Source organism: Triplophysa rosa, linkage group LG22 (genome assembly GCF_024868665.1).
Source record: "Triplophysa rosa linkage group LG22, Trosa_1v2, whole genome shotgun sequence".
Classification (NCBI taxonomy): Eukaryota; Metazoa; Chordata; class Actinopteri; order Cypriniformes; family Nemacheilidae; genus Triplophysa; species Triplophysa rosa.
The window spans coordinates 14,726,175-14,753,257 of record NC_079911.1 but is presented as its reverse complement, the minus strand read 5'-3'; the positions used below and the strand labels follow the sequence as shown (position 1 = coordinate 14,753,257).

At 38.6% G+C, this 27,083-nt stretch overlaps 2 protein-coding genes across 3 annotated transcripts in view; both read right to left on the bottom strand.

The window, feature by feature from the left end:
- ppm1e (protein phosphatase, Mg2+/Mn2+ dependent, 1E) overlaps nt 1-22,114 on the bottom strand; it is a 38,614-nt gene extending 16,500 nt beyond the window's left edge. Inside the window, exon 1 of one of the 2 annotated variants that reach the window (XM_057321167.1) lies at nt 19,153-22,114. In XM_057321167.1, coding sequence (XP_057177150.1) covers nt 19,153-19,334 — 182 coding nt within the window. In that variant the 5' untranslated portion in view covers nt 19,335-22,114. The remainder of the gene's footprint in view (nt 1-19,152) is intronic. The other variant, XM_057321168.1, reaches the window with a different exon arrangement.
- Nucleotides 22,115-23,230: 1,116 nt separating this feature from the next.
- Nucleotides 23,231-26,798, bottom strand: rad51c (RAD51 paralog C). The gene is made up of 9 exons (XM_057321319.1): nt 26,422-26,798; nt 26,022-26,265; nt 25,675-25,832; nt 25,429-25,562; nt 25,213-25,344; nt 25,053-25,119; nt 24,917-24,977; nt 24,259-24,319; nt 23,231-23,662 (listed from the first exon to the last, which is right to left on the bottom strand). Exons 1-9 carry the CDS (start codon nt 26,537-26,539, stop codon nt 23,549-23,551), a joined length of 1,089 nt encoding a protein of 362 aa, XP_057177302.1. The 5' UTR covers nt 26,540-26,798; the 3' UTR covers nt 23,231-23,548.
- Nucleotides 26,799-27,083: the final 285 nt, after the last annotated feature.

The following is a 27,083-nucleotide window of genomic DNA, read 5'->3' as shown; positions in this document are numbered from 1 at the left end:
AAATAAAGACTACTGCCTGCCCTGGGTCAAGGACCAAAATGAAACCCCACTTTTCCGATCATTCCTCTCCTGCTCTGTTGAGCGCTTCAGAGTCACGCTTTCCAACGGGAAGGGAGGGAGCGATGCCGTCATCACGCCCACACATCTCGCTAACCCACACTTTTCATACTCGCTGCTTTTGACCTGCCTGCTGACGTCGGTCAGGTTGAAAAGCTTTGCATACCTTTGCCGACAAAGTGAGAGAGAGATGCAGTGGAAGAAAATATGAGATGAGAAGACAAAGAGGAGTTGGAAAAAGAGAAAACGAAACGGGCTGTTATAGGAAAAGGTTGCTTTGTGATGTCACAGGAAGTGTTCGTTATCTCAGGTAACAGATAGAGGCTTTCCATAGTGTGCTATACAACAGGGTTCATCTCCTCACAGCCATTTATAAAGTGTTGCCATGCGGCGTACGAAGCTAAATGTCGCAGACAGTTTTTTCCATCATCATTTTCCTTGCCTTGAGAAAGTGCAGGATTTCATTCACAATTACGGCCATATCATTATTTGAAGTATTAATAAATGTGCAAAGTTGTTGTTATTTGTTTCGCTGTCTGAAATTCTTCACAACCCTTTGGTACAATTTAAAGGAATAGTTCACACAAAAGTGAAAAATTATGTCATCATTTCCATCACGACCCCTATGTCGTTCAAAACCGGTATATGACTCTTTCCTCTGTGAAACACAAGAGAAGATATTTTAAGAAATGTGATTTTAAATTTAAGTGATTTTGTGTCCATGCAATGGAAGTCAATGTTTGGTTACCAACATTCTTCAAAATATCTTCTTTTGTGTTCAACATGAATGTGAATAAATGATGATTCATTTTTCATTTATAGGTAAACAACTCTTTTAATATATATACAGGGTTTGGGTGCTTTTTAAGAGTTTGTTCTCAACGATGAGTGTTAACTGGAACACAACACAGGATGAAACAGACTGAAGCTCATGTGTGGGAATGTAGGCCATCGGCCCTCCAAACTGTCCACAGACATGGTTGAAGTGCCATCTGGGCGCCTTCTCTCCCTGGCAAGGCTGCTCCATGTCCGAGTCCTTAGTGGGGCAAAAATGACAGCGGCTTGTAACCCCGGGCCGGACCACTGCCAATGGAAACTCCAGGGCAGAATCTGACATACTGTACAACCACACAAACCCCTTCTTACCTTGACACCTAACAAGGGTCCCTAAATGCTCCTGAAAAAACAACCGAAAATAAAACCTACATAACCTGCTGTGTGATGCATAAATTATGGGATTATTGAGGAAGGTTTTGGATACTAACTATATCAACAGGCAGATGGGTACGAGCAATGAAATGATATGTAGAAACATCAAGAGATTAAAGCTAAAGACATCAGCTGACCAAAGCCCAAGGGTGCTGTCAGGACAGCGGATATGAATTACATCTCATACATCATTCTTCAAAAAAAAAAGAAAAAAAAAGAAAATCGCATGGGCTGTGATTGGATTTCCTGATGGGGGATCCGCTGTGCCGGAAAGTAGAAAATCCTAAAATCGGTTAAATGTCTAAATAAAGTTGCATATTCGTAATTCCATCATGAACATTAAACCATGAGTATAAACAAGAGCGGGAAATATATCTTATAACACACGTCAAAAAATGCAAGTTATTTTCAGTTAAGACAGCTCAAACATTAGGGTTGGGAATCGTTTGAATTTTATTGATTCCGATCCTGCTTATCGATTTCGATTCTTATCGATTCCCAGTTTCAATTCCACAGTTGAAGTAAAACAATTAGAAATCAACCTGTATGGTCATTTAGACTGCTTATTGACTTGTTTGCAAAAAATATGTATATTTATGAGCACCGTTTTGTGTATATATACACATAGAAACACACCTTTTTCTGATTTATTACAATTTGTTTTACCATAGTTAAACAACATCATGGTTAAACTGTTGTAACTATAATTAAATTATGGTTAATTTGTGTTTCCAGTGCTTTTAAATGCAAATACTATAGTTAAACTATGCTTCCTATAGTAAAAATATTGTTAATTTTCATACAAGCTTTTATTGAGATATCAGCAGACTTTTCTGAAAATATTCACACAGGAATTGATAATTCAAATTTTAATCTCAAGTATCCGATTCCTATTCCTTTTGTTTCCAATCCGATTCCTAGCCTTTCGGTTCAAAATTGGAATTGATTTTTGATTCCCAACCCTATCAAACATACATTTAAGTCTGGGACTAGCCTTAAGCCTGGTCTGTGAAACTGGGCAATAGTGGTCATTTTTATATAAAAAGTGATATCCTTTCTTCTATTTAGCTAAATGGAGGAGATCTCTTTAATATCTCAATTATTTCACAGCAATTAGATTAAACGCACACCTTTAAATCTAGGTAACCAGAAACAGTTTTTTCTTAGAACTCAAACATTTCTTTTCAAGGTCGTCTAAGAGCAAATGATCGGTCAATAGAAATAAGTCAAATAAAAGTATTTAAATAAAAGCTACACTTCATAAATAAGTAAAGCTATATTTGATATATTTCTTAGAATTATTTAGGAGAAAATGGAGAAAGCTGAGAACTCCATAACGTCTCCTGAGCTATAAAAGAGTTGTTCTCAATCACGTTCGCATGATGTCATGTAGATGCAATTACATTGAGGTCAATGTAGTCACACTAACAATTTGACAGCCATAAACCAAAACAGAACGTACTTGTGTAGGCAATTGCCTTTATAATTTATAACACCACGTTCTGTGTCCAATCTGTTGCTAGGTGTTACTAGGCATAGGGCGTCATGTCGTCATAGAAGAAGGTCTTTGAATGTGTGGTATCTGTATACCGCCCAGGAACTGTTAATGAGGTGTGATCAAGCATTTTGACAGCATGTGGATTTCATCTAATGAAGCTACTTTTTAAAAGACAGCTTTCAGTTTTACGCAGACAGCGAGAGGGATATTACAAGTACGTGATGTTTCTTGAGTAACAAATTCTGGAATATTTGTTTTAACCCCACAATGTATTTGCCAAACAAATGGTTTTATGCAAATAGCTTACGCTGGGGCGGAACAGACTGCCAATTTCTTTTTCAACTATTTCATTTTTACAATAATACTAACATTCAATAATACTACTGTCTTGTGCATTTTTTATCAACAAATTTACAATAATGAATGTTTAGATACCAAATTATTTATTTATTATATGTATTTCTCTTCATATATTGTTAGCATCTACATTGATTAAATGGATCAAATAAGTAAAATATGCAATCATTTGAATATAGCAGACAGATGAGGTCTCAGGCTAACAGTATGTGGATATCAGAAAATCTGAAGAGTAAATAAGGTGAGCAATTTAGGCTATGAAATGAAGTGTCTGAAGTCTATTTGAGAGCAGATGGCCTACTTGAGTCATAGAGGACAGTAAATTAGGCTTTAGTGACACTGAGTCCTACGGCACCTTCTGACCAAAACTTATTTTCTCATAGCTTTCAAATTCATATTCCACTGCACCCTGTTTACCGTATCTATTGAAAAACAATTTCAATTGGCCTTACCAATAATCTGTACTTTTCAAAGAATAGATAGATTTAAAGTATTTAGAAAGCATTAACAATATCCGTTTTAAATACCCCAACATACTGTAGGGCTGATTGACTTTAGAGTTGACTCTTATTGTCGAGATGGTCTCTCATGGGCTTCTTTGTGTCCTTCAACTGTAATATTTGAGCAGAATGACTTCAGAGCTTGACCTTGTTGTTGCAGAGTAACTAGGGCACTTGGACAGACTATACAATTTTAAGTACACTTATACACCGATGAGAGCAGCATCTGTGCAATGAAACACTTCTTGTTCTGCCCAAACCAATTGCATTGCTTGGGCCAAGGTTGTCTCCATGGCGATGATGATGTTCGATTCTTGAGAGGAGCCATTTCAAGCAGCTCTTGAAAAAATACCAACATTTCTATTGTGAACAGCCAATAAATTAATCTTAAAATAGATACTAAACAGACAGAGCATCTTCATGAAGGAATCCTATTGAGAGACAAAGCACAACATGCTAAATTCAAACGTGGTGGCGATTCTCACGTCTTGTGACTAATTCATATTAGTCATATGCATGCCTAATCAAAAGACACTCAAGAACCAAAAAGATTTGAAGTTATCAACACGCCACCATTCCTAAACAACGATGGTTCAATGCTGAACCTTAGGAACTTCCTGTTTCAGTTCTTTAACACTACACAAACGTTTGAACAAAATACAACAAACAGAATATTTATAACCGATTTAAAATGTTTAAGAAATGTTTTAAAGATTTAATGATCTATGTAAGATTTGAAAAATATTAATAATAAATAGGGCTGTGAAGCGATTAAAATTTACATGATGTTGAGATTAATTAATCGAATTAATCGCAACTTAATCACACATCACATTTGGGGCCAAAATATCAGACAATAACTGTACAATAACAATACAGAAAGTAGCTTCAGATGTTCAGAAGCTAAAACGGCCATAATTTTGTTTTTTTCAGAAGCTGAATTGTTATAATTAAAGACCAAAACAGTTTGGTTACTAACATTCTTAAGAAACATCTTCCTTTTCCCCAAAGAAATAGTCATTCAAGTTTAAAACGACATAAGGGTAAATAAATGTTTTTTTGGGGGGCAAATTATCACTAATTTATAAGTATTGTTATTATTGAACTTTTTTTTATTTTAATACTGTTAAAATTCTTTGAAGAATTAAAAACTGCCAACTGCAGTAAATGCAGTTCAGGAATGCAGTAAATGACTCTTTATGAATGAGCCACTGATTAATTGATTCACCCAATTGATTCGCTAAAGAAACGTATTAATTTAGAAACGAAACCACTGTGTATTCCTCAGAGATGCGCAAAACTTCTCCTGAGGCTTTCTGGGTAATAATTTCGTTGAAACATTAGGAAAACTAGGAAAAAATGTTGCCTATAAAATATATCTTACAATTAATTTCTTATTTAATTAACTGTTGTATAAAATCAACATGACATGTGCGCACTCATAGTTTTCTGGACAAAAATAGCACTATGATATTGGGCTTACGTAACTAAATAAATATGAGATAAAAGCTCATTCAGGGTCATTTTTGCACAGATACCTTTAATCTTAGGTTCTTTCTTACAGTATTCTGTATGTTATATCATGCAGTAAGTTGTTGCCAGCATCATATTTGTCACCAGTCAACTGTATGAAATGTAAGATGAACGAGCGCAAGGCCATGACTCTGAAAGCATGACTCCTCCAACTGCACAAAATTGTGATTAAATGATCCAATTATACATTTAATAAAGAAATGTAATTAAAAACACCACACATACTGTAAGCTCATGTTGGTAAACAAAACGTCATTGTATTAATTTCTGTTGTGCACTTCCAGCCGAACACGTGCAACTCAAGTGCCATAGACCCATATTACACAAAAGTTCAATTACCGTGTGTGTTTTATTTTAGCCCAAATCAAGTATGCAATTATTTTCTTGAGAGTCTACCCTCAGGACGTCCTAATTACACACCGTAGACAATTATTGAGCGACTCCGTGATTGTTTCTCAATGTAGAGTTGACTTGGCAGTTTGCGTGCTCTTTAGAAAATGATCCTGGAGCATGTGGTCCTCTTTGACCCGACGCTGAACTTCAGGCGAATCGATAAAATTACCTGCTTACTTCACTGAACCTAAACCACAACCTACTTTTAAATTAGCTCAATTCTCCCTTGTCGCATTTGTGGCGATTGAGTGTGTTTAACGCCATGTGCCTGTTTGTTTTTGACTCATCCTAATGATCCTATTATTTCCCCCCGCTCTCTCACTAATGCACACACAAACGCGCGTCGACAGGAGAGCGCGTCATTCATGCGCTGATGCATTTTTTGTCACCAGGTAGAGAAGAAGGGGCGCTGAGTGATAGAAACTGCGGCGATCATTGCTGACGCAATTAGAAGAGTCACATCAGCGTGTGTGAGTGCGTGTGAGCATGCATATCACACCGCACAGGCCCAGTCTCTGGCACTCGTAATCTGTCATTGTAAACCGAGTAGATTGACAAATTGGCTTTACTCTGAAAGGAACACGCTGACAAACTGCACCTCCTGTAAATAATCTCAAACCATGGAAAAACAACAAAAGCGACAACAAATGAAGCCTCGAAACAATTCTGATTAAAATTCTGCTGCTGTTTTTGTGGGATGAGTCAAATTTGCCTAGAACGACACGAGACCAGAGCCTGGCTTGTGTAATGCACCAGCTGGTAAATCTGTTGTTTTGTGCAGCGAGAGCATCTTGGGAAATCCTGCACAGTCACAATGCATGCATGAGCAAAATGATCAGTTCTCACGTGTCTCAAAGAAAAAATCTTTTTATAGAAAAATCTATAAACAAAGCTTGTTCCGTACATTGCTTATGAATAGACAGATCAGATCGAAACAAGGTGATGATGTGATCTAAGTTGAATGGTGGGTTCATGTATCTCAACAAAGTGACAGTTCACCCAAAAATAAACACTCTGTCATCATTTACTCACCCTCTTGCCATTTCAAACCTGTATGTCTTTCTTTCTTCCGCAGAATACGATATTTTGAAGAATGTTGGTCACTGGCCCCCATTCACTTGCATTGGTTTTGTGTCTATACAATGGAAGTCAATGGGGGCCAGTGCTGTTCGGTTACCAACATTCTTCAAAATATCTTCTTTTGTGTTCTGCAGACGAAAGAAGGCGAGTAAATGATGACAGCATTTTCATTTTTGCATGAACTATCCCTTTAATAATAATGTTTAATAATGTCACAATACATCACAATGTACTGTACTGTAGAAAAACCTTTGAGTTAGGGATAGTTACTTGAATAAATCTGTCATCATTTATTCACCCTTATGCCATTCAAAATCTGTGTATGACTCTTTCCTCTGTGAAACACAAAAGAAGATATTTTGAGAAATGTTTCAGTGGTTTTGTGTCCATGCCGTGGAAGTCAATGAGAGCCAATGTAGTTTGGTTACCAACATTCTTCAAAATATCTTCTTTTGTGTTCAGAAGAAAGAAAGTCATACAAGTTTTGAACGACATGAGGGTAAGTCGATACCAATCATTGGTTGGCGGTCATGTGCAGTACATAGGCTTTCCTCTTCAATTATCCCACTCCAAGAAGCCCCACAAATCTCCACCCCCCCTTTCTAAAGCATCAACATGATTCACAACATGAGCCCCACGGTGGTCCGAATTATTCACTGATGAGTCAGAGAGATAGCGAGAGAATGGGGTACGCCGTGGCACAACCAGACACTTGACTGTAACACAGTAGCTAATCGTTGCGTTTTGGGGCGGCTCTGGTCGTCAGCACACCGCTTATTATGAGTCAGCCCTTACGCAGTACGCTCTCCCGGCGCTGACAACTGAAGGCCACTGCAGAGGCGGACCGGGTGCAGCACGCTATCTCCAGTCGGCTAATAGCTCCCTGTGACTCTGAGGGCCCACGCTGCCACGGTTTGCCTCTTCCTTGTCAGGGTGTTTGAAATGGCATTCAAAAATGCTTCATGTTTGTCTCGTCGTCTAGGATGCTTTACTCACGGTGGAATACGCAGGATGAAAAGAATGCAGGTTTGCAATTCAAAACAGGACTTTAGTGTTTTTGTTGGTCATGGAAGTTTCTGTGATGGTGGTTAAGAATTGCTAAAGAAACAATCTGAAGGACACTGGTCAAAGCGAAAAAAGAAAACGCCATTTACTACACACACAGTGATGAAAGTCCGACATGTCGGTTTAGAATCCGAGTTTCACGGCAACGTGCTGGGACCCCGAAACACACACACACATATTGCAATACAAGGGCCCAGTCTGAAATGGATCTCCTGTTGAAATGAAACGAGCCATAAAGAGACGCAGGGGGCCGTCTCAGTCTGAGGGGGTGGTGAGCAGGCAGCAGAATGTCTCTCCGCAGGGGGGCGGGGCTGCTCGGCTTTGTGTAAAGGGCGAGCGAAAGTCTGGAAAGTCAATCGCAGGGCCACGGTATTAAATATGTATAGATGCTGGAGTCGTCAATAATGGAGATTTTCTCTGAGGTGGCATAAGCATGTCGCACTACACCGAATGACAGACAGTCGTTCAAGTAAAGTGGGTTTGACGGTCCAGAACTGGATCATAGTGTCCACAAAATCCTTATCACGTCCTGACCCAGATGTGAAGTTAAACTTATTTTAAGAATGCTGAATTTACCTGCCTCTGGATCTTGCCATCAAACGTCGCATTGCAAACAGAGATAACAATTCTGTCATCATTTAGTCACCTTCGAGTCATTCCAAATCTGTATTAATTTCTTTGTTCTGATAAACGCAGAGAAAGATATTTGGAAGAATGCTTATAACCAAACAGCTCTTGGCCACCATTGACTATCTTTGTAAATTTCTTTGTTCTGTTGAACACAAAAGATGATATTTTGAAGAATGTAGGACAGCAAACAGTTCTGGGGCACCTTTGACTACCATTGTTATTTTTCCAACTACGGTAGTCAATGAGGTCTAATAACTGTTTGGTTTCAAGCATTCTTCTAAATATCTTTCTCTGTGTTCAACCAAACAAAGAAATGTATACAGGTTTGGAACAGTCATTTGTGACAGAATTTTCATTTTTGGGTGAACTGTCCTCTAACATTCACTCAAGTAGAACTAAGCAAGTGCACTCCTAATGCCATGATCCACAACTGCAATTGACTTTTGTAACTACCGTAAAACACTTAAAAAAGAGAGAACTGATGTTTTTGTTGCATCTTATAAAAAATGCTTTTGCATCCAAATCCACACGCACAAATTGCAAAGATAAGTGCAACGTGCAGAATTAGAGCCTCTAAAAACGCCTCGGTGAATAGGACTGTAATTTCAAATCCCTCCAGGTCTTCGGTCAACTCTACTTGAGATTGAACCTACAACCTTTGTGATCGCAGCCTAAATGGTTAACCATTAGGCTACCAGCGCACACAAGAGTGTCTGTGAGCTAAAAAGCTCCAGATCCAGAGAAGCAGAAAATGTAGGTCATTTCTGCCTCCACACAGCCCCAGTTCCAAAGCCCAGGGACTATAGGTAGAGAGTAATGATCAGGGGAGAGGATACACATATACATCAGCACACTGTATTGGGTCATCTACTTGTGCTAGTCCACTTCCCCCGTCCTTTACAAGGTCACTTTCAGAGGTCGCTTAATGAAACCAGAACACTTTTCCAAGGGTGGTGAGCCATATCCATTTTGAACCAAATATGTAACTTGGCTTAGCATCTTGAAAAAACAGGTTAGTTACATGTAGGTTGATGCAATAAAGCTTTTTCCACCAAAACAATTCACAACAAAAATGGTCAGAAACCTGAATTAATTTTCTTACATTTAAATGATCTAACAACTGACATAACCTCTAAAACTAAAATTTTAATTTACATATTTATTGTTGAGAGTTAAAAATTGCTAAACGTCATGCTAAAAAAAAAAAGGACTGAACTCATAAACAACCACAAAAGTGCAACCGCTTCAGGTTTATGCAGGTCTGAACAGAGCGTCACATAAAACTGCTGGGGAAAAATGCTGCTCGAAACTCATAATGACGAGTCGAGAGGCAAAACAGGGGAAGAGAGAAAAAAGCAAGAGAGAAACTACTTTTACAGAGCCAGATTGAAGACATCAAGTGTCTGGATTAAGAAAGATTAAATGTGCCTACTGCTGTAGGCATGCTGCTTTATAAAATTGTCTTTTAAAAAGCAATTTAAAACATGCATCGCAGCACAAAACACTGGCACGTTTCTTTAATATACTTTACTTATGAATGCGATTAAGATGAATGAAAAACAAACTACATTAAAAACTTATCAGCAAGCCCAAAGTATAATACAATAACAATAATGCATACTATTATTTTTATTGCTGCCTAATAAAACAATTCAACGGATATGAGTTTTCTTTTGCATTGAAAATAATGGCACACCTGCTCTATCGGCATTGCTGAGAGGAATACACTTGATGCATATGAAGATACATATTTTCTTTAAAAAAAATATTTTCTATAAAAAGAATCTGTATTAATATTCAAGATGTATTCAAACAAGCAAACTTCGTATACTTGAAATTTCTAGGGAAATCAACATGTGTGCACATGCAGTGCCATTAAGCCTCTGGCTTTTTCTCCTAGTAGAAAGTAAAACAAATGTCATCCTCCACTCACATAAAATTTCATTTTTTGGCACCTTTAACTTCTTATTGGAATGGAAATAACCGTTCACCATATTGGTTCTATGCAAAACAAGCATTATAAAACTCAAATCCCCCTGTCTAAAATCTGATTAGATGAGCCAGTTTCTAGGCCTATGCACCAACATCAATTGAATTTTATATTAGTGAACGGCTCACTCCACCCCTCCCTTTCGAAGCACTACGGTGTCTGACACAGAACTAAGATGTCGTCAAATTTTCGCTTCTTTGCCTAAGAAGATAACGTGTTTACAAAACGCTCTGTAGAGCAGTTGGTCTGTTTAGGGCTACTGTAGAAACAACATGGAGAATTCCATGCAAGGGGAGCCGCGGTGTATGTAGATAGTAATAGCTTATTTTAGGGTAATAAAAACATAGCGCTTCATTATGTAAGGTCTTTATACACCTCTGAAGACATAGTTATGTACATTATATTGCATTTCTGTCAATAGATCCTCCAAAAAATTACAAATTTAAAGAGTATGAATTTAAAGACAGGATTTTTTCCAAAAGGCATCTGTAATCCTTTACGATATTGCTGCTTCATAAAAACAATAATCCACTCAAGGTTGTGAATTAATCCACTGTGTCCAACAACACCACTTAACCATGGCTTATTGCTTGAATATACTGCACTGGGAGGCCTACTAAAGCTAATCTGTATGCTATGTACATGACTTCTGACTTCAACAATATTGCAATGGGAAATCCAGACCCTGTAGACCTCAGCGAGCGATAAATAAACAGCCTCCGCCATGGGCATGTGGAAGAGAGAAAGCTCTTTATTGCAGAACCTGACCCGGAGGGTGGTTGTCTGGGGTGCTTGTGCTGGGACAGCGTTCGAGCAGGCCGTGTGGCACAGCGCTGCCGTTTATGGAAGGGTAACAGCGACGGTGCTGGGGCAACCCTTAGTAATCCCAGTACAGCTTGATGATTAAGGGATTACCACAGCAAGTAGTTTTCCATCCCAGGAGTGCCGTGCTCTTAGAGCTGGTCATCAGGATATAGAGAGACAGAATGAAAGAATGAGGCTAAATGAGGTGAAGGGAAGACGGGGAAGGACAGAGAATGACGAGATTCACACTGGTTGTTTTAACACCTTGGCATGGGACACTAGTGGGAGAGAGTGATGTACGGTAGAAAACTCGCACACTCCCTCCGTCAATATTGGGTGTGAGGGGTCGGAGCAGGCAGCTTCTGTTTTCTGTCTGTTCTAGTCTGAAAAATAATCATTAAGATAAGCATTAACTAATCATAAACATCGTCACACCTAGCCTTCAGTTTCTGTCTCGATTGTGAAGCCCCATTATGCACAAAATAACGTAAAGAGAACATAACAACAACAGGTTCTTTCAAATGCCATACTTGATAAAAGGTTTCAAAGCTATGCTATTTCAAACACACTACTCTTCTTAAAGACTGAACTTTGCCTTTTTAAAGTGCATTGAACGTCATGGTGCACCTGAGCCAGCGCGAAACAGAACGAAGGCGAGCCCCCTTCCAACCCACTCAGCTTAATTGCTCGGCGACTGCGGAGAAGCAGGGAATCAATCATATTTCCATTCAATTAGCCAGCCGGCAGACTGAGTGGAGGTGACGGACCTCTTTTAAACAAATGAAAAACAGGGAGAAAAGACACAACCTTGGAGGACCTGTGAGCGAGACACCGCTGGCAGGGCGGCGCAGGAGGACGCAGCGCTCTGTGTGCGGTAACCTGCTGGCACAGGTGCTTTTTTAGTGTAATAGATGAACAAAAGCTTGTTGATGTGAGGTCAAATCCTAGGAAACTCATGCATTATAGCACATTACACTAACCCAAATCCAGACGGACATTTTCGAGCCAGATGTAAACTGACATGTACTTTGAGACATCTGTCTGTGAAGATTTCCTTCTCGTAAAGCTTTTATTTTACAGGGTTATATGCCGGCAGCTTCCAAGCTTTGTGTTCTACACTATTAAATGAATTGTTACGCTGAATTTAGTCTTGAATGCTGATTGGTCAAAATACAGAATAACAACATTAATCATTTTCATGTTGGTACAGTGTATATAACTTTTTAATACAACAATATTAATATATATCAGTATTTATATCATTGCCTTGAAACCCTTTTAAAAAAACATCATTTAAACAAAACTATTTACAATTTCGGTAATACATTAGTGAATGCATTAGCTAAGCTAACATGAACTAACAATGACAAAATTAGTGTTTCGGCATTTATTAATCTTTGTTAATATTAATACAGTTCATGTTAGTTCATGGAGAATTAAATAATGTTAACAGATACAACATTTGATTTTAAAAAATGTATTAGTAAATGCTGAAATTAACATGAACTATGATTAATAATTCATTGCTAATTCACGCTAGCTAATGCTAATGCAACAAATTGTTAAAAAAAACCTTACTGTAAAGTGTTACCAACACAATACAGTATAAATCTATAAATTCTTTACTGTAAAAATCTATGCATAAACTATTATTTGTTTATTTAAAGCTACACTTTTTTTAAACTACACTTTTAGTATAGCTTAAACAAAATAAAATTATTATTTTATATTATTTTATTTTATAAAAATCCATAAAATCATTATAAAACAAATAATTTTTATTTATAAATTGAGCTGTCTGGTTGGTTACATGGGAAATGTTGCTTTAATGTAATTCGAATTCAACCCACCTAAACCTGTAATTTAAAGGCAAAAGTTACCATATTAATATTTGAAAAATACCATCATTTATTTTAAATTGTCAGTAAAATCATTGTGAATACATTGTAAAAATGTAATATATCGCATAGCTCTACAGCACAACACCCACAGAGGCTAAGTATTAACCTTAGTTTACATGTCTGGAGCCATACGTTTTAGCAGACTGATCACCCTAAATAAATCTGCTTATTACAAGTTTAAATAATCAAACATTGAGTAAATTTCACAAAGTGTATGTAGCAACAATTTACAGGGTAATCAGGCCCTGTATTGCTGTGTATACAGTCATGAGCCGTGACTATATTCACAATATAGCACAGCTTCTCGTATTGCTTAAATACATGAGAACACTGAGAGCTCCACGATTCACAATCACACAGGTATAAATAGGACAATATGGTAAATAGCACAAGCTCCCACATTGTTCCCTTTGAGTAGGGAATCTCTGATATTAGATCAGTGAAAACGAAAAGAAAATCTGGTCTTCGGCTCTATGATCCACTCCTGACCTCCCAAGGGGGCACGTTTGGGAAAAATAGAGAAGACCTTCAGCGGAGTCCTAATTAATATGTGGCCCAGAAAACATCATTCACCGAAGTGCAAATAACGGCTAAGGATGCCGATGGTGGTTTATAAGTAATGATTTGTGAATCCTTAAGGAGCCCCCAGTCTGCCTTGTTTGTCCCAGTGTTGTTCTAAATTTACCCATGACTGCCAAAGCAGAGTCTAGTTCATTCTGCCATCAGGCCAGATAAAAACAAGCGGAGGGGAGACACACAAATGCTTCTCTCGAGAGTAGGCTCTAATCACAGCGGAGATGAACACACAGCCCTAGAGCTGATGCCTCGCCCAGGGAAGGCAATGGGCTGAATTGATTTATTGATCAAATATTCCTCAAGTTGTTTTGTGGTTTCAGCTGCGAGCTATTACTCAGAAAATGAAATTCCATTACGGGTAATACAAGAGCCACAGGGGTTTACAAGGATCCCGGAATGTGACGGTAGTCTAAATGCTTTCTGCCATGCATGGAACGAATGAAAGGCCAGAGGTATACGCAAAAAATTGCATTGCATGCAAATACTGTGTACGTAGTCAAGGAGGTAAGAGAATATTATGCAGGCAGCTATATTTTATTTGTACACTCATTTTCACGACTAGAACGTTAACATGGCACACAATAGATGCTGGTTTGAGCCTGAATTAAATCTAAATCTGATTATGGCTCTACAAAAGAACGTCTGTATGTGATTGTGATCGTAGGGGGTGTATCAGAAGCGCAGCTGCTGTCAGTGTGCTCGATGAGGAACGGCGCTATAATGCCATGCCAAGGGGCTCGCAGTAACACTGACTCGGACGAAAAATAGCATCCTTTCATCTAGACAGCACCTGGCCGCAAATGCATCATCTGTTTTGATGGAAAAAATAAGTTGTTGAATCTATTTGTTGGGCTTAATTGTTGGATCGGTGTTGTCATGATCAAACCATCTAAGGATTTGTCTTTGATACTCAACAAAAATGAAATAAAAAAGGCTTTTGTTTACTTAGTACGCGTTAAACGTGCATGTTATTCCTAAAGCAAAATCTTAAAGGTCCAGTGTATAAAAATTTAGTGGCATCTAGTGGTGAGGTTGTGAATTGAAACCAACAGCTCACTCCACCCCTCCTCGCCCCTCCCTTTCGAGGGACTACGGTGGCTGACAAAGGACTAAGATTTTGTCACGTTTTCACTTCTTTGCCGAAGGAGATAATTTATTTACGAATACGAGCAGTTTGTTCGTTTAGGGCTACTCTAGAAACAACACAGCGGGACCCCGCAGTGTATGTAGTTAGAAACAGCTCATTCTAAGGTAATAAAAACAACGCTTCATTATTAAGGTCTTTATACACCTCTGAAGACATAGTTATGTATATTATATTGCATTTATAACAATAAATCCTCCAAAGAATTACACAGTGGACCTTCAAAAATTGAATGTGAAGTGTTTCTTCAAGTAAAGCGGCTCACATTTGGAGTGGCTCTAGGTACAGACATTCACAACAGGTACACAACAGGTTTTTTTAAAGTGCTTGAGGGTGAATTTGACCTTCAGCATCAATGTTTCAGTCACCAATTTTCACTCAGAACCACATTTTTTCCCTTTTTTTGTGTCACACTTACATCCCCAATGCCATTTCATGTCGAATTTACTAGATGCACTAGTATTTCTTGTAGGAAAAAACGCTTATATTCACATATTAGTATATTACAAATCCTATATTATAATATTTCGGTGTATACTTATAATATACTGTGTGATATTTCATGACAATTCAGGGCACCTATGACACCAAAGGCAAAGGAACATGACCTTACGCTATCCAGAAATCCAATTGTAAACCATCAAAAAGAAGCCCAGAAGCGGTCTCCAATCGACGTCAAGAGAAATTCCCGCTATCACACACGGGTAGTAGAGCGATATGACGTTACAACATGCAAATCTTTTCCCTGCGACAGATATTTCCTCTATCACTGATTCTCTAACACAGCTGTGTGCTGTAGTGTGTTTCATTACCACAGGCGCTCCCTTGAGCTTTGTGTGAGTGTGTGTGTTGATGTGTTGCATGTCTTTGTGTGTGGGCACTTGCGTGTGTGTGTTTTGTGTAGTTTGTGCATCTCTGTATGTGTGTGTTTTACAGCTGCGAGAGACGGAGGTTTAATGAGCTTTAGGAGAGCGTTCTTCTATCCATTAATGTCTATCAGGACTCCCCGTGGGCTCGGAGGGCCCGCTCACCACAGGAGGAGGAAACAACCTCCCTCCCAACCTCCATTTTTAGCCTTGATATCCAACACACATCCCCGTATTACAGTGAACAACAGCCACAGCAGACTGAGCCAGATAACATCACTGCTGGCTTAATGTCAACCAAAATAGAATGAATATTCCTGTTCGACTTGAATTGCAATAATTCAAGAAATTATTTTTTAGGGCTTAAATAAGTGATTTCACGCATTTCTCCATCTGCGATCATTTCTTCAGTGCATTAAAATGGCAGATAGATAGAAATATACAATTATAATGTTTTTTAATGCTGATAATCTAACATATTAGCGGATATTATTATGTTAATCTGTATAAAAAATTCCTGTTTGCCTTGAGTTTTTATTTATCACTAAACGTCTGATACAGAGTGTTACATGCGTGCAGTGAAATCTGGCATCACATTATAATGAACATAACAGATGGAGAACTGTTAAGTACTTCTGGAGTCTGGCATACAAAAATATACATACATACAAAATTTAAGTCCAATTGAAAAAGAAAGCCCTAATATTATCTGGTTTCCACTATTAGAAGAATATTACATTAAAACTAATTCATAAAAACTAATTTATTCACTCTCATGTCAATCAAATGTGTGACTCCTGTGAAACACAAAAGAAGATATGTTGAGAAATGTCTTAGTCTTACAATGGCAGTCAATGGGATGCAGTGTTGTTTGGTTACCAATATTCTTAAAAATATCAACTTTTCTGTTCTGTAGACGAAAGAAAGTCATACAGGTTCGGAATGACATAAGGGTGAGTACATAATAAAAGATTTTCATTTATGGGTGAGCAACCCCTTTAAATGAGCGAGGACAAACCAGCGCTTTCTAATGTCACGATAAATCGTCCATAGTTAAACCACATTGCATTTAATACCTCACCAGCTCATTGGTCGATACACTGTATTACTGTAAATTATGCTTTGCTGACATTCTCATACGTGTGGAGGTCTGACTCACCACTTCTCTATTGATTGAACCTTATTAAATGGTACCCTGAATTGTTCCCCAGTCGAATGACTCACGCCACCTGTGGGTTTCCACCATCATCCGATCAACACGGGTCTGAATTTATAATAAATTCTGATTCGCTGTGCCGTCACCATCCTCCCCCTACCGTTCTTCCCTTTTTTCCTCTTTCCCTTCCACGCATGCACACACAGCCACCCGGTCCTCACACGCTAGAACAAAGGGGATCTCCACTTTTCTCCCAGGACTATTATTAGATGTTCAACCCAGAGACAAAATAATCACACGTTCAGCTGAATCACAGCGCAGGCAGCGGAAGTAAGAGCTTACGTTTAGAGCGAAGATTAAATAAAACGTGACTGCAATTAAATCCATGTCTGTTGTCGAAGATGTGAGTCTGAAATTCATTTCCACTCAATGTTCCTATTTTAAATGAATGCACAGAAAGACTCTGATTGTAGATGGACTGCAAAATAATTGTGCATTCAAGTGCGGTTTAATCAATCTAGGTCATGCTAAGGTCATTCATTTTAGTACACTGTCAGACAAACGGTAAACATGCGTCAGTCTAGAGTGAAAGAACAATTTAACACTCTTCTCCAGAACAGATATTAGTCAAGGTCAATAATCTACAGTAAACACTCACTTAGTATCTTCACACACATTGGGTGCACGGAGCATTGTATACAGAAACTAAATGTGTAAATACCTCAGTAATTCCACAGAAAGAGTGTGTGTGTGTGTGTGTGTGTGTGTGTGTGTGTGTGTGTGTGTGTGTGTGTGTGTGTGTGTGTGGAGTTCTCAGCAGTAGGCCAGGGCAATCTGCTGATGACATTTGAATGAAATTCAAACACAGGAAACAATAACCTCTTTGTGGAGGTCCAAATTGGTTGGATGCAAACACGGTCTGGATCAAAATGTCTGTAGATCAGCAGAGGTTGGGTAAAATACATTTTAACTCATTAAAACAATATCAATACTGAAATACTAAGAAAACGTTCTGGGGGGCAGGATGATTATTGCATATTAAATATAAAACTCACAATGAATTAATCTAATTATGAGTTACTAAAAAAACGCCAAAGAGGAACTAACGCTACCACTACAAAATATACTTCATTAGGACCAATCTGATAGATTTTATAATCTAAAAAACAGTCAATCAGTAAAACTGTTTATACAATTCAGATATCTGGCCATTTAAATACACATTTAACGCAGATCCATAAAATGCGCACGAATATTTCGTGCCCATAAAGGTTCTTCTGCTGGGCTTGAATGACCTATTTTTAGCAAGCCGCTGACGTACTTGAACAAACGTAACCCCTTCCCTCAAATCTCGCCCAGAATTCCAAATATCGCGATATCACGCCGTTCACTGACTGTGTAGAATGTTCATGACTGAATACAGACGAAGTCCTGAACAGGGGTGTCGCGGCATATAGCGACGAAGCACACAGCTGCCGACATCTTGAGATAAAAAGGTAACCGTGTCTTGCTACAAACACGCATGAAACCAAAAGCAATCTAGCTCAATTAAACCGCACTTGTCGACAAACCCCAGGGCTTTACGCTCGCTAAAATGATAAAGATGGTGCAGCATGCACGGCATATGATACAGTCAGTCGTGACAGCTGCATACATAACGGTAACGTTTATTCGAAGAACGGATTATTGCGTGAAAATGATTGTGACGTAACGCTACGCATAATACGGGGTCCTCTTACACCCATCAGACAGAAGATGGGCAGAGCAGAGGCAGGAGTTTGGGGCAACCAAAGAACGGAGAACTTTGGTGTGTCATTGGAGAACGGAGGGTGTCACGTTAGTCTTATAAAATAAATCTGCTCGCATACGTGAATGCATTTAAATATATATGATGATGTTTTTATAGTTGTCCCGTTAATTTTAAAATTTCGTCACGATCACTATTATTTATTATAGGACACCTGTAGCAGTGAACATTGACGTTACAAGCAACACATTTATCAAGTGATCTAGTACACAACACATTGACTGTCAAAATACTGAACAGCTGGCCAAAGGCGAAAACTTTATCCATGTTAAATGTAATAAACATTCTAACGACTGAAATCACACGGAACAAGTATGTCTGTCATAAAATATGCACGTGCTTTATTGCCATACAAAATAAATAAACGTTAAAAACGGTGCATCCCCTGTTGCATTTACTATCAGGCAATTCTCCGAGTTGAACGCGGTCCGATAACCAAATAATGAGTTTGTGTCCTTAGCCCACTTTGTTTATATTTAAATGACAGAGCTCTCCAAGGCTTACAATAACACGTAATAAAGCAGCATTTGCACGGCTAAACATAAATGTGCCTCATATAAAGTGCATGATCGCAGCGGTACTTAACTATTTACACAGGTGCTGGAGACACAGGTCGAGGCATTCCCCTTCCACCTCGTCTTCCGAGATGAGGTCCGTCAAGGGGCGCATAGGTACAGGTACGTCCTCCTGGAGAGGTGGCCTCATCTCCCGCAGGAAGAGCTCCAGGAACCTCTTGAAGGTTTTGTCCTCGTTGGCAGAGCCGGCCATCGCTTCTCATTCCTGGAGAGACCGGAGACAGCTGGAGCCTGGCAAGAAGTCTACACTACTTTGAATCATGAGCTAGAGCGACTCTCCGGTCGCGCGAGTTGGGGAGGGCGCGCGTGCGTGCGTGAACGGAGACGGACTCGCAACACAGCCAGGCGTGACGTCAGTAAGGGGCGGGATAGGAAGGATAACTGAAGGGGTTGATGTGAAGTCCTTTTTTATCAGACGATGAAGTTATGATTAGAATCTTCTTAGATGAAACTTTTAGTACACATGCAATCGCCTACATTTCAATGACGTTAAAAAGTCAAAGGCATGAAATATTTGCTATTTTATTACACCGGTACGGCTCGATCTGAATCCAGACCTGCTACCAAGTCGGTGAGGGAAGTCGGACGCGCTTACAAGAAGGTTAAAGGCCACGACCCCTAGCGGCCGTCACCGCACAGATCATACAGCTCTGTTGTGTTTATAAATCGATTTCCTTTGCACATCTTTCTATGTGTTCAATATTTTTATAGTGAGGGAATGCAGGAAAATAAAGAAGGCATAGATACAACAAAAACGCAGTTCTACTGTGGTGTAAAAAGCGCACGTGATATTTAAAGGATGATAGTTTAAGAATGCCAAGTTTGGTACACATAACTTATAAGACTGCAAGGCCAGCGGACGCAGTTCCGTGAAAGAATGTCGCAAATAGAGCACTAAAAGCCTGTGACGTAACCAGCCTGCACTTTAGTGCTGGGTTTGCTTTTTGTCTACGTTGAGATCAGGTTCTTGCATAAAAGGCACAATAAAAAAACATCAGTTTATATTGCTCTAAAAAAATATGTTTCCTATTTTATGAACCTGTACTTTATTTTGACGCTACACACAAGAGATTTCTAAGCTTTCCGATATTTTATTGAAGGCGTTGGGGGCTATTGTTGATGAGACCGTACTGTAACTTATATACTAACGGTGAGATTCATACGCAGCACGAAATAATTATATTATATTATATTAATACATTACATTCAGCATTTAATTCACTTCAGTCAAACAGCTCTTCGGAGAGAATGTTTATGAGTGGAAAATGCGCTAAGTGATGCGGTGATAGCAAACGGTGTGCCTGTATATAGGACATCAGAGCTTAAGCTAAAAATAACAACTGTTGTAGATTTCACATCATCGCTGGAAATTAACTCTTCCACTCCCAGGGTTGCCAGGTAATAACCAGCAGGGTTTTTACAATTACAGGCTACAAACTATATACAATAGTGAATCAGCAGAATAAATCAGCCTGTACAATGACACTCTGAACTTTATCTGAGGGACTTTTATACACACACCTCATACAATAGATCGACAATCATGTATAATTCAACACTTCAGACACTTTATTTCCACTTGACACTTTAACTGTCACTTTCGTTGCATTGTATGTAAATTGTATATTTATTGTCAATTGTTTCATAGTTTTGTACAGGTTCTCTTTATATTCATTATACACATACTTTTTTTGCTACTTCCTTTATTTATTTGTATTTTTTTTTAATTGTATTGGTGTTTGTTTGTTCCCATCCCACCCTGTTTTCCGTGTGAGGAGTAAAAAATTACATTCTTACAAAGTAAGAATTTCATTGTATCTTATGCAAGACATTCTCACTCCCGACTCGTCACATATTCACGCTCGGTCAGCGCCCTTCGGCGTCACTTTTGAACGCGCATGGTACTCCTTTCCTTTGGCGTCGTTTTTCGACGTGAAGGGCACGCGAATTTCACCGTCATTATGAAAATGTATATTAGATATAATTTGAAAGTATGATGTTTCGGGGTTTAATTTAAGTTTAATGGCCAGGATAATTGTGTTTACATGACACTATTCCGACAGTTTGAGCAAGTAATGTAACATTTTATTTGTTGTAATATAAAACACATAATACAAGCAGTCACAATGTTGTTCAAAAATACAGATATTCCAAGGGTACCAACGCGAAACGATTGATTTGTATGAGGAACAGATGCGAAAGCGATCACCGTGGAGAACGACGTTCAAAATTTGCCAGAGGAAGTTACGTCAGCTTCGATGCCATTGGCTCTCCCGTGTCTCGTGACCGACCGCATCATTTCGTTGGCTTTGAACGTGAAACGGCATTGGCTCCCGCAACCGACTGCATCTAGCTGTTCCGGTTTATCTTTAAATGGGTGCCGAACTCATGCATTCACGGACACGCACGGCATCTTCATGTTAAGTTATCGTACGGCTTTGGTGCAAAAATGTCTTCGAAACGAGTTGTTTGTTATATTTTGTAATGCTTTTGTTCAGTTTGTGCAATAAATACCCGTGACTGTACTTTTATTCGCGTGCTGTGTTTTATATGGCTGAGAAGTGGTTAGAGTTAGGTTTAGGGTGAGGGTGGGGTTAGGTGCTACAAAATATTAAAACCATAAATAATTATGAAATGCTAAGAATTGCACGCATCTCGGTCTGGAGCATTTAGAAAACAGCAACGCAGTTGCCCGTTCGTCGAAAAACGACGCCGAAGGGGTACCCACCCCTGCGCGTTCAAACGTGACGCCGTGGGGCGCTGACCGAGCGTACATACGTGACGAGTGGGGAGTGAGAACGGGTTGACACATGACAAGATCTCTAACTTGAACTAGTAACTTTAGTTTTTGGCAAAATACTGTATTGTATTAGCCACCAATAAAATTAATAAATATACAGAAATATAGTGTGCCTCATTTATGATGATTTACAAAATGAAACAATATGTAAACAAAAGTAGTAAATATTTTTGGTAGAGACTACAAAATATGACCATGTCTTTATAACTCACTCTGAAATGGCAACAAGTCAAATACAGTATATCCAACCGGTTCCATCTTGACACCTAATAAAATTCAGTGTGTAACCTTTTCAGAATTGGGTTTTCACGTATTACTGCCAAACTGTCCTATTCTTCTTCAAAATGTGTCTAAAGTAATAGAGCCTAAAAGTAAAGATGTCTGATGCATTGACAATTATGAACATCAAGTCCTGCCAAGGGGTTGAGATGTGTAGAAATATCCAAGGTGCTCTCAATAACTGTGAAATCTTAGGCCATGTGCATGTTATCAAGGACACACTATACCAGCTCTGACAAATGATGTAAATTATCATATTATTCCAAAATCTTTCATGATCTATGCAGTGTCTAACATGGAGGTTAAAACCATCAAGAACAGTGTCCCCTTCTGCCTAGACATAGGCAAGTCAATCAATTGTTCTTGTAGTTGTCTAAACTATCCATTGTCATCCCAAGAAATAGGTTGAAGTGCTCATATTTGATCAATGTTGATGTAACACTGGCTTTCTAGTGTATAATTCAATCAAAGCGATGAACCCCTCTCTCTTTTATGCACACAAACTGCGAGTGATCCGAAACTGGAATGATATATTGATATTGCACAGGCACAATCCCCAGCTAAATTATTCATGTTACTTAGAGGTGAAGGCAAGCAGTAAACTCTTTATCTTCATACCATCACTCATGGAACAAGTCAGGTAGATAAGTCATTCGGATTTAATCTACACAAGGCAGTGCACACAATGCTGCCGTCTCATTGGGGCCAAATTATTCAATTCAACGTTACAAATTTAGTTCATTAGAAATGATGGCGTGAAGTTTTGCCCGTGCAATTTAAGTGACGTGATAAATGACTGAGGACTGTCAATTAGTGTGACTAATCATCAACACTCAGAGCTCCACAAAAACAATTTTGCATATATTACATACAGCACTATAGATAAGTCAGGTGAAGTGATGCAGAAAAATCAGGAATAGCTTCAGATCATTTGAGAAATATACGCAATTTACGTTATGATGGAAAGCTTTGGCCACTTTGGAACGGTTTTGCGTCTTTTATTTAATTCACTCTGAACAATAACCATGTCTGATCTTGTGGGAAGTCTACTTATAATCAGTATTTGTTCCAGCAAACTGTGGCACTTTTATGAGGTCTTTAATGGATAACAACATAAAAAACAATTACTGAACGCTGCATAATTAACTAAGAGTCAACATTTATTACACACAATTTTATTCTACTAATAAATTAGACAATCAACCATTATAAGCTTTTCATTTATATAAAAAACATATGTACACTTTTGCTGTATTTCTAATTTCTAGTTATGAAGTTGGAAGTGGTTTCCTTTGTATTATGAAAATGAAATGCTCAGCAAAACTCCCTCAAGACTGATCTTCCATTCGAGGGCGTTTACTGTGGTTTCCAGACAGAGATGAGACAGCACATAATTCAACAGTGGGTCTGAGTTTGTCTGGGGCATCCCTGAAACCCTGGACCTGTGTGTGATGTCACAAACAGAGAGAGAGAGAGAGAGAGGGATGCGAGGATGAGCAACAAGAAGCTCAATGCATCATATTTTTATCTTTAATTCATAACTATTACTTTGTATTTGGCTAGTTGAAAAATCATTTAAAAAATCAAGTTCACATAAACAGACATACAATGTGGTAAATAAACTTTGTTGACAAATGTAGTTTCTCAAATAATGAGCTTAAACAGATAGCATAAAATTACAAGAATGTTAAAAGTAGCTTTAGATGAAACATATCATGATGTCACATCTACCAACTATCTTGCAGTTTTATTTAGGAAGCACCATAATCTTTTAAAGTCTAGTGTATGAAATTTAGTGGCATCTAGTGATAAGGGTTGCAAATTGCAACCAACGGCTCACTCCACCCCTCCATTTCGAAACACTACGGTGGCTGTCACAGAACTAAGATGTTGTCAAGTTTTTGGTTCTTTGCCGAAGGAGATAACGTATTTACAGAATGCAAGCAGTTTGTCCGCTGAACACATAGTTATGTATATAATATTGCATTTCTGTCAATAGACCCTCCAAAAAAGTTACACACTGGACCTTTAAACTCACCGTAATCTGATATTGAATTGTTGCTTCCATTTGGCTTGGGGACTTGTACAGGGAGGCTAGCCTGAGCACAGATTGGACATGTGAGAACGACATACTTTCAATCCACAATAAACATTCACATTCACTCTTTCTATAACCTTGCCTGTTAATAAAAGCAAGAACAGCTGCGGCAATTCGCACGCAGCGAAGCTGAACCGTTACAACCAGTGGGAGGACCTTCAATTTTATGGCAAGAGAGAGGAAGAGGACAGAGCATGATGAAGACCCTCTGTGCTTCCATACTGCTCGCTGCTAAAGAGCAATAGACTGGCAAGTATGCAGGGTGCATTGTGAATAAGTTCTGGCTACAAAAGGCATAGCAAGCTACTTGTTTAAAGTGATTCATTCAATCACCCACGGAGGTGAAGGGTAAAGAGTTTATTCAACACACTCTCAATCTCTCTCCAGAAGACACATTTGGCTGAGAACACCGCAGATGTTGGCTGCTATTTTATAAAGCAACATTTTGCTGTGTCAGCTTGAGTGGACCGAAGACTAATCTGGTCAAAAAAAAAAAACATTGCTCGTAATGCGTGAAGGTGACTTCTTCTGTATGCCAAATTAATCTCACGTCAGAATATAAAAATTGACACGTCATGATCTGGTTATATCTGTTTACCTTTTAGATCCCTCCCAGTGCAGAATGAGTCTCTGAGTGGCGGTATGGCCCCAGCTCTCACCTGTTAAGAGGTGAAGTGTTATACATTAATTGGATGATAAATCTGTATTTAGATTTTTCGTATCTCATGCCTTACCTAATGAAGGAACAAGCTTGGATTGGCCATTTAAAAGTCTTGTGGTCATGTGATTGGACAACACAACCTAGGGACACAGAAAGAAAAAAGGTGTATTCTTACTATATGAATTTGTCAAATAGTAAATATTAAAAATAGGTTGAATCATACTCTACTCTACCGCCACACTGTGTTGTGTCGCTATTTGGATGAGCTGTTGGGCAAGACCATTAAGGAGGCGGGTTCTCTGAGAAAGATCCTCAAAGTCATGGCGGAATGGAAAGGCAATGCTGTCAATTATTACTAAACGTACCTACGATTGGATGATATAATTGCATATAATTTATTAGCATGCAAATATAGCCGTGTTACGATACTTTGTCAGAAATCTGTTTACCTCAGGATGCTCAGCCAGGAAGTCAGGTAGAAGGTAAACCTCAGCTAATAGCTCCACATAGTCATGGCAACGGACCAGAAAGAAACTAGAAAGGACTTTCTCTACTGTCAGTTCCTCCAAAGCTTGTTTCTGTTCTAAGAGGAGAAGCAAAGACGAAAACAAACAGTCAATAATACACTAGTGAACTTACAGGAGAGTGATAATAGGAGTGATAGTTGTATAACAATCATACAATCAAAATCGTACCCGTGTCCTCCGCTAACAGGGTGCAGTGCTTTACGGCCGCCTCTGCCATATCAGCTACACGCTGAACCACGAAACTGCCCTCTGTGTCTATGTACAATGCCTTTCCTCCCAGACCTCCAAAACAAACTGGGATCTGTACATCCACAGCCAATTGCATGCTTAAAAATAAGAAGGAAGATGTATTTTTTTGAAAATTAGGGCAACTATGGCATAGTCCACTTTTGAAACTATAATACACCAACAATGCAAACACAAATAAAATGTACATTATATTACAATCATAAGGTCAAATAGTGAATTCTGAATGCCCTCACTTAACTGGCCTTTTTCAAATTAATTTCTTATACCAAAGTTGGGTCTTTCCAATGCCAGGGGCTCCACATATCTCGGTGGTCTTTCCCACAGGCACACCCCCTCCGAGGACATCGTCCAGCCTTGAGGAGAATGTAACAATGCTGCCCTGAGCCTGCTCCTTGTGCAAAAGATCCAGAGCTGTTATACTTTCTGTTGCTGCCCTCTCCTGGTGAGACTGAGTATCACAGCGCAACATCTGCAAAACCTCCACTGCCTCCTCCTGTGATATACCTGCCGCTGTTGAAAAATGAGTAAATAGCAAAACGCTTTCTATTCCTTTTGAAAAAAGCCTTTTCTATTCAATACATTTGTCATTTTATTTTTAACACATATAGGCTTTGTGCAGTTTCTAACTCAAAATTTTAAAAGGAAAATGTAGAGTAGTATTTTTACCTTTACACAGCTGAAGAGGACTCATGTCAGTCAAGTCTGTGGCCAGCTGGAAACCTGCATGGAGTAGTTTTACCTTCACCGATGGTGCAAGGGGAAGACTTGGCACAGTCCTTTGCATTATTCATTCATAAAGGTTTATGTCTTTAAATATTACAAAATATAGGACGAAGTTACGTTTTAAATTAGTACTTGACTACTATTCCAGTGTAGAAAAGTAAACTGATAAAATCAAATATCGTCCATCATTACTCCGTAGAATCTACTTTTACAACATCTTCTATCTATTGAATAGCTTGTCGTGATTAATAAAACATATAAATGGTAGACGATGAGTTTGTTTCTTCCATGTTTTACCCTTTTTTGATCCTCTCTCTAAAGCAAATCTACGGAAATGACGTGTTGCGCGTGGACACTGTACCGGAAAATATTTTCAAAATAAAAGATGCCATTTCAACTTCGCTTAGATATACCAACACAATTACTACGTATCTTAAATTAAATATACAATTATAGTGTTAATAAGCCGCTACTGGACCATTAATTTTGTAAAACATTATATGGCCGAGTCTCTTTAAAATAAATACGCGAATATTATAGACAGTGGTTATTAAATTTAAAATGCCAAAACAGATTTGTCCCTTTTCGCGTCCTGTACATATTTG

What these genes read in the sequence shown, in the direction of transcription:
- rad51c (XM_057321319.1), bottom strand. Translation starts at nt 26,539, where the DNA reads ATGCAAAGGACTGTGCCAAGTCTTCCCCTTGCACCATCGGTGAAGGTA. An exon ending in CAAGCTTGTTCCTTCATTAG is followed by an intron (nt 24,978 to 25,052) that starts GTAAGGCATGAG and finishes ACCTCTTAACAG; the next exon opens with GTGAGAGCTGGGGCCATACC. An exon ending in CAATTCAATATCAGATTACG is followed by an intron (nt 23,663 to 24,258) that starts GTGAGTTTAAAG and finishes CATCACACACAG; the next exon opens with GTCCAGGGTTTCAGGGATGC.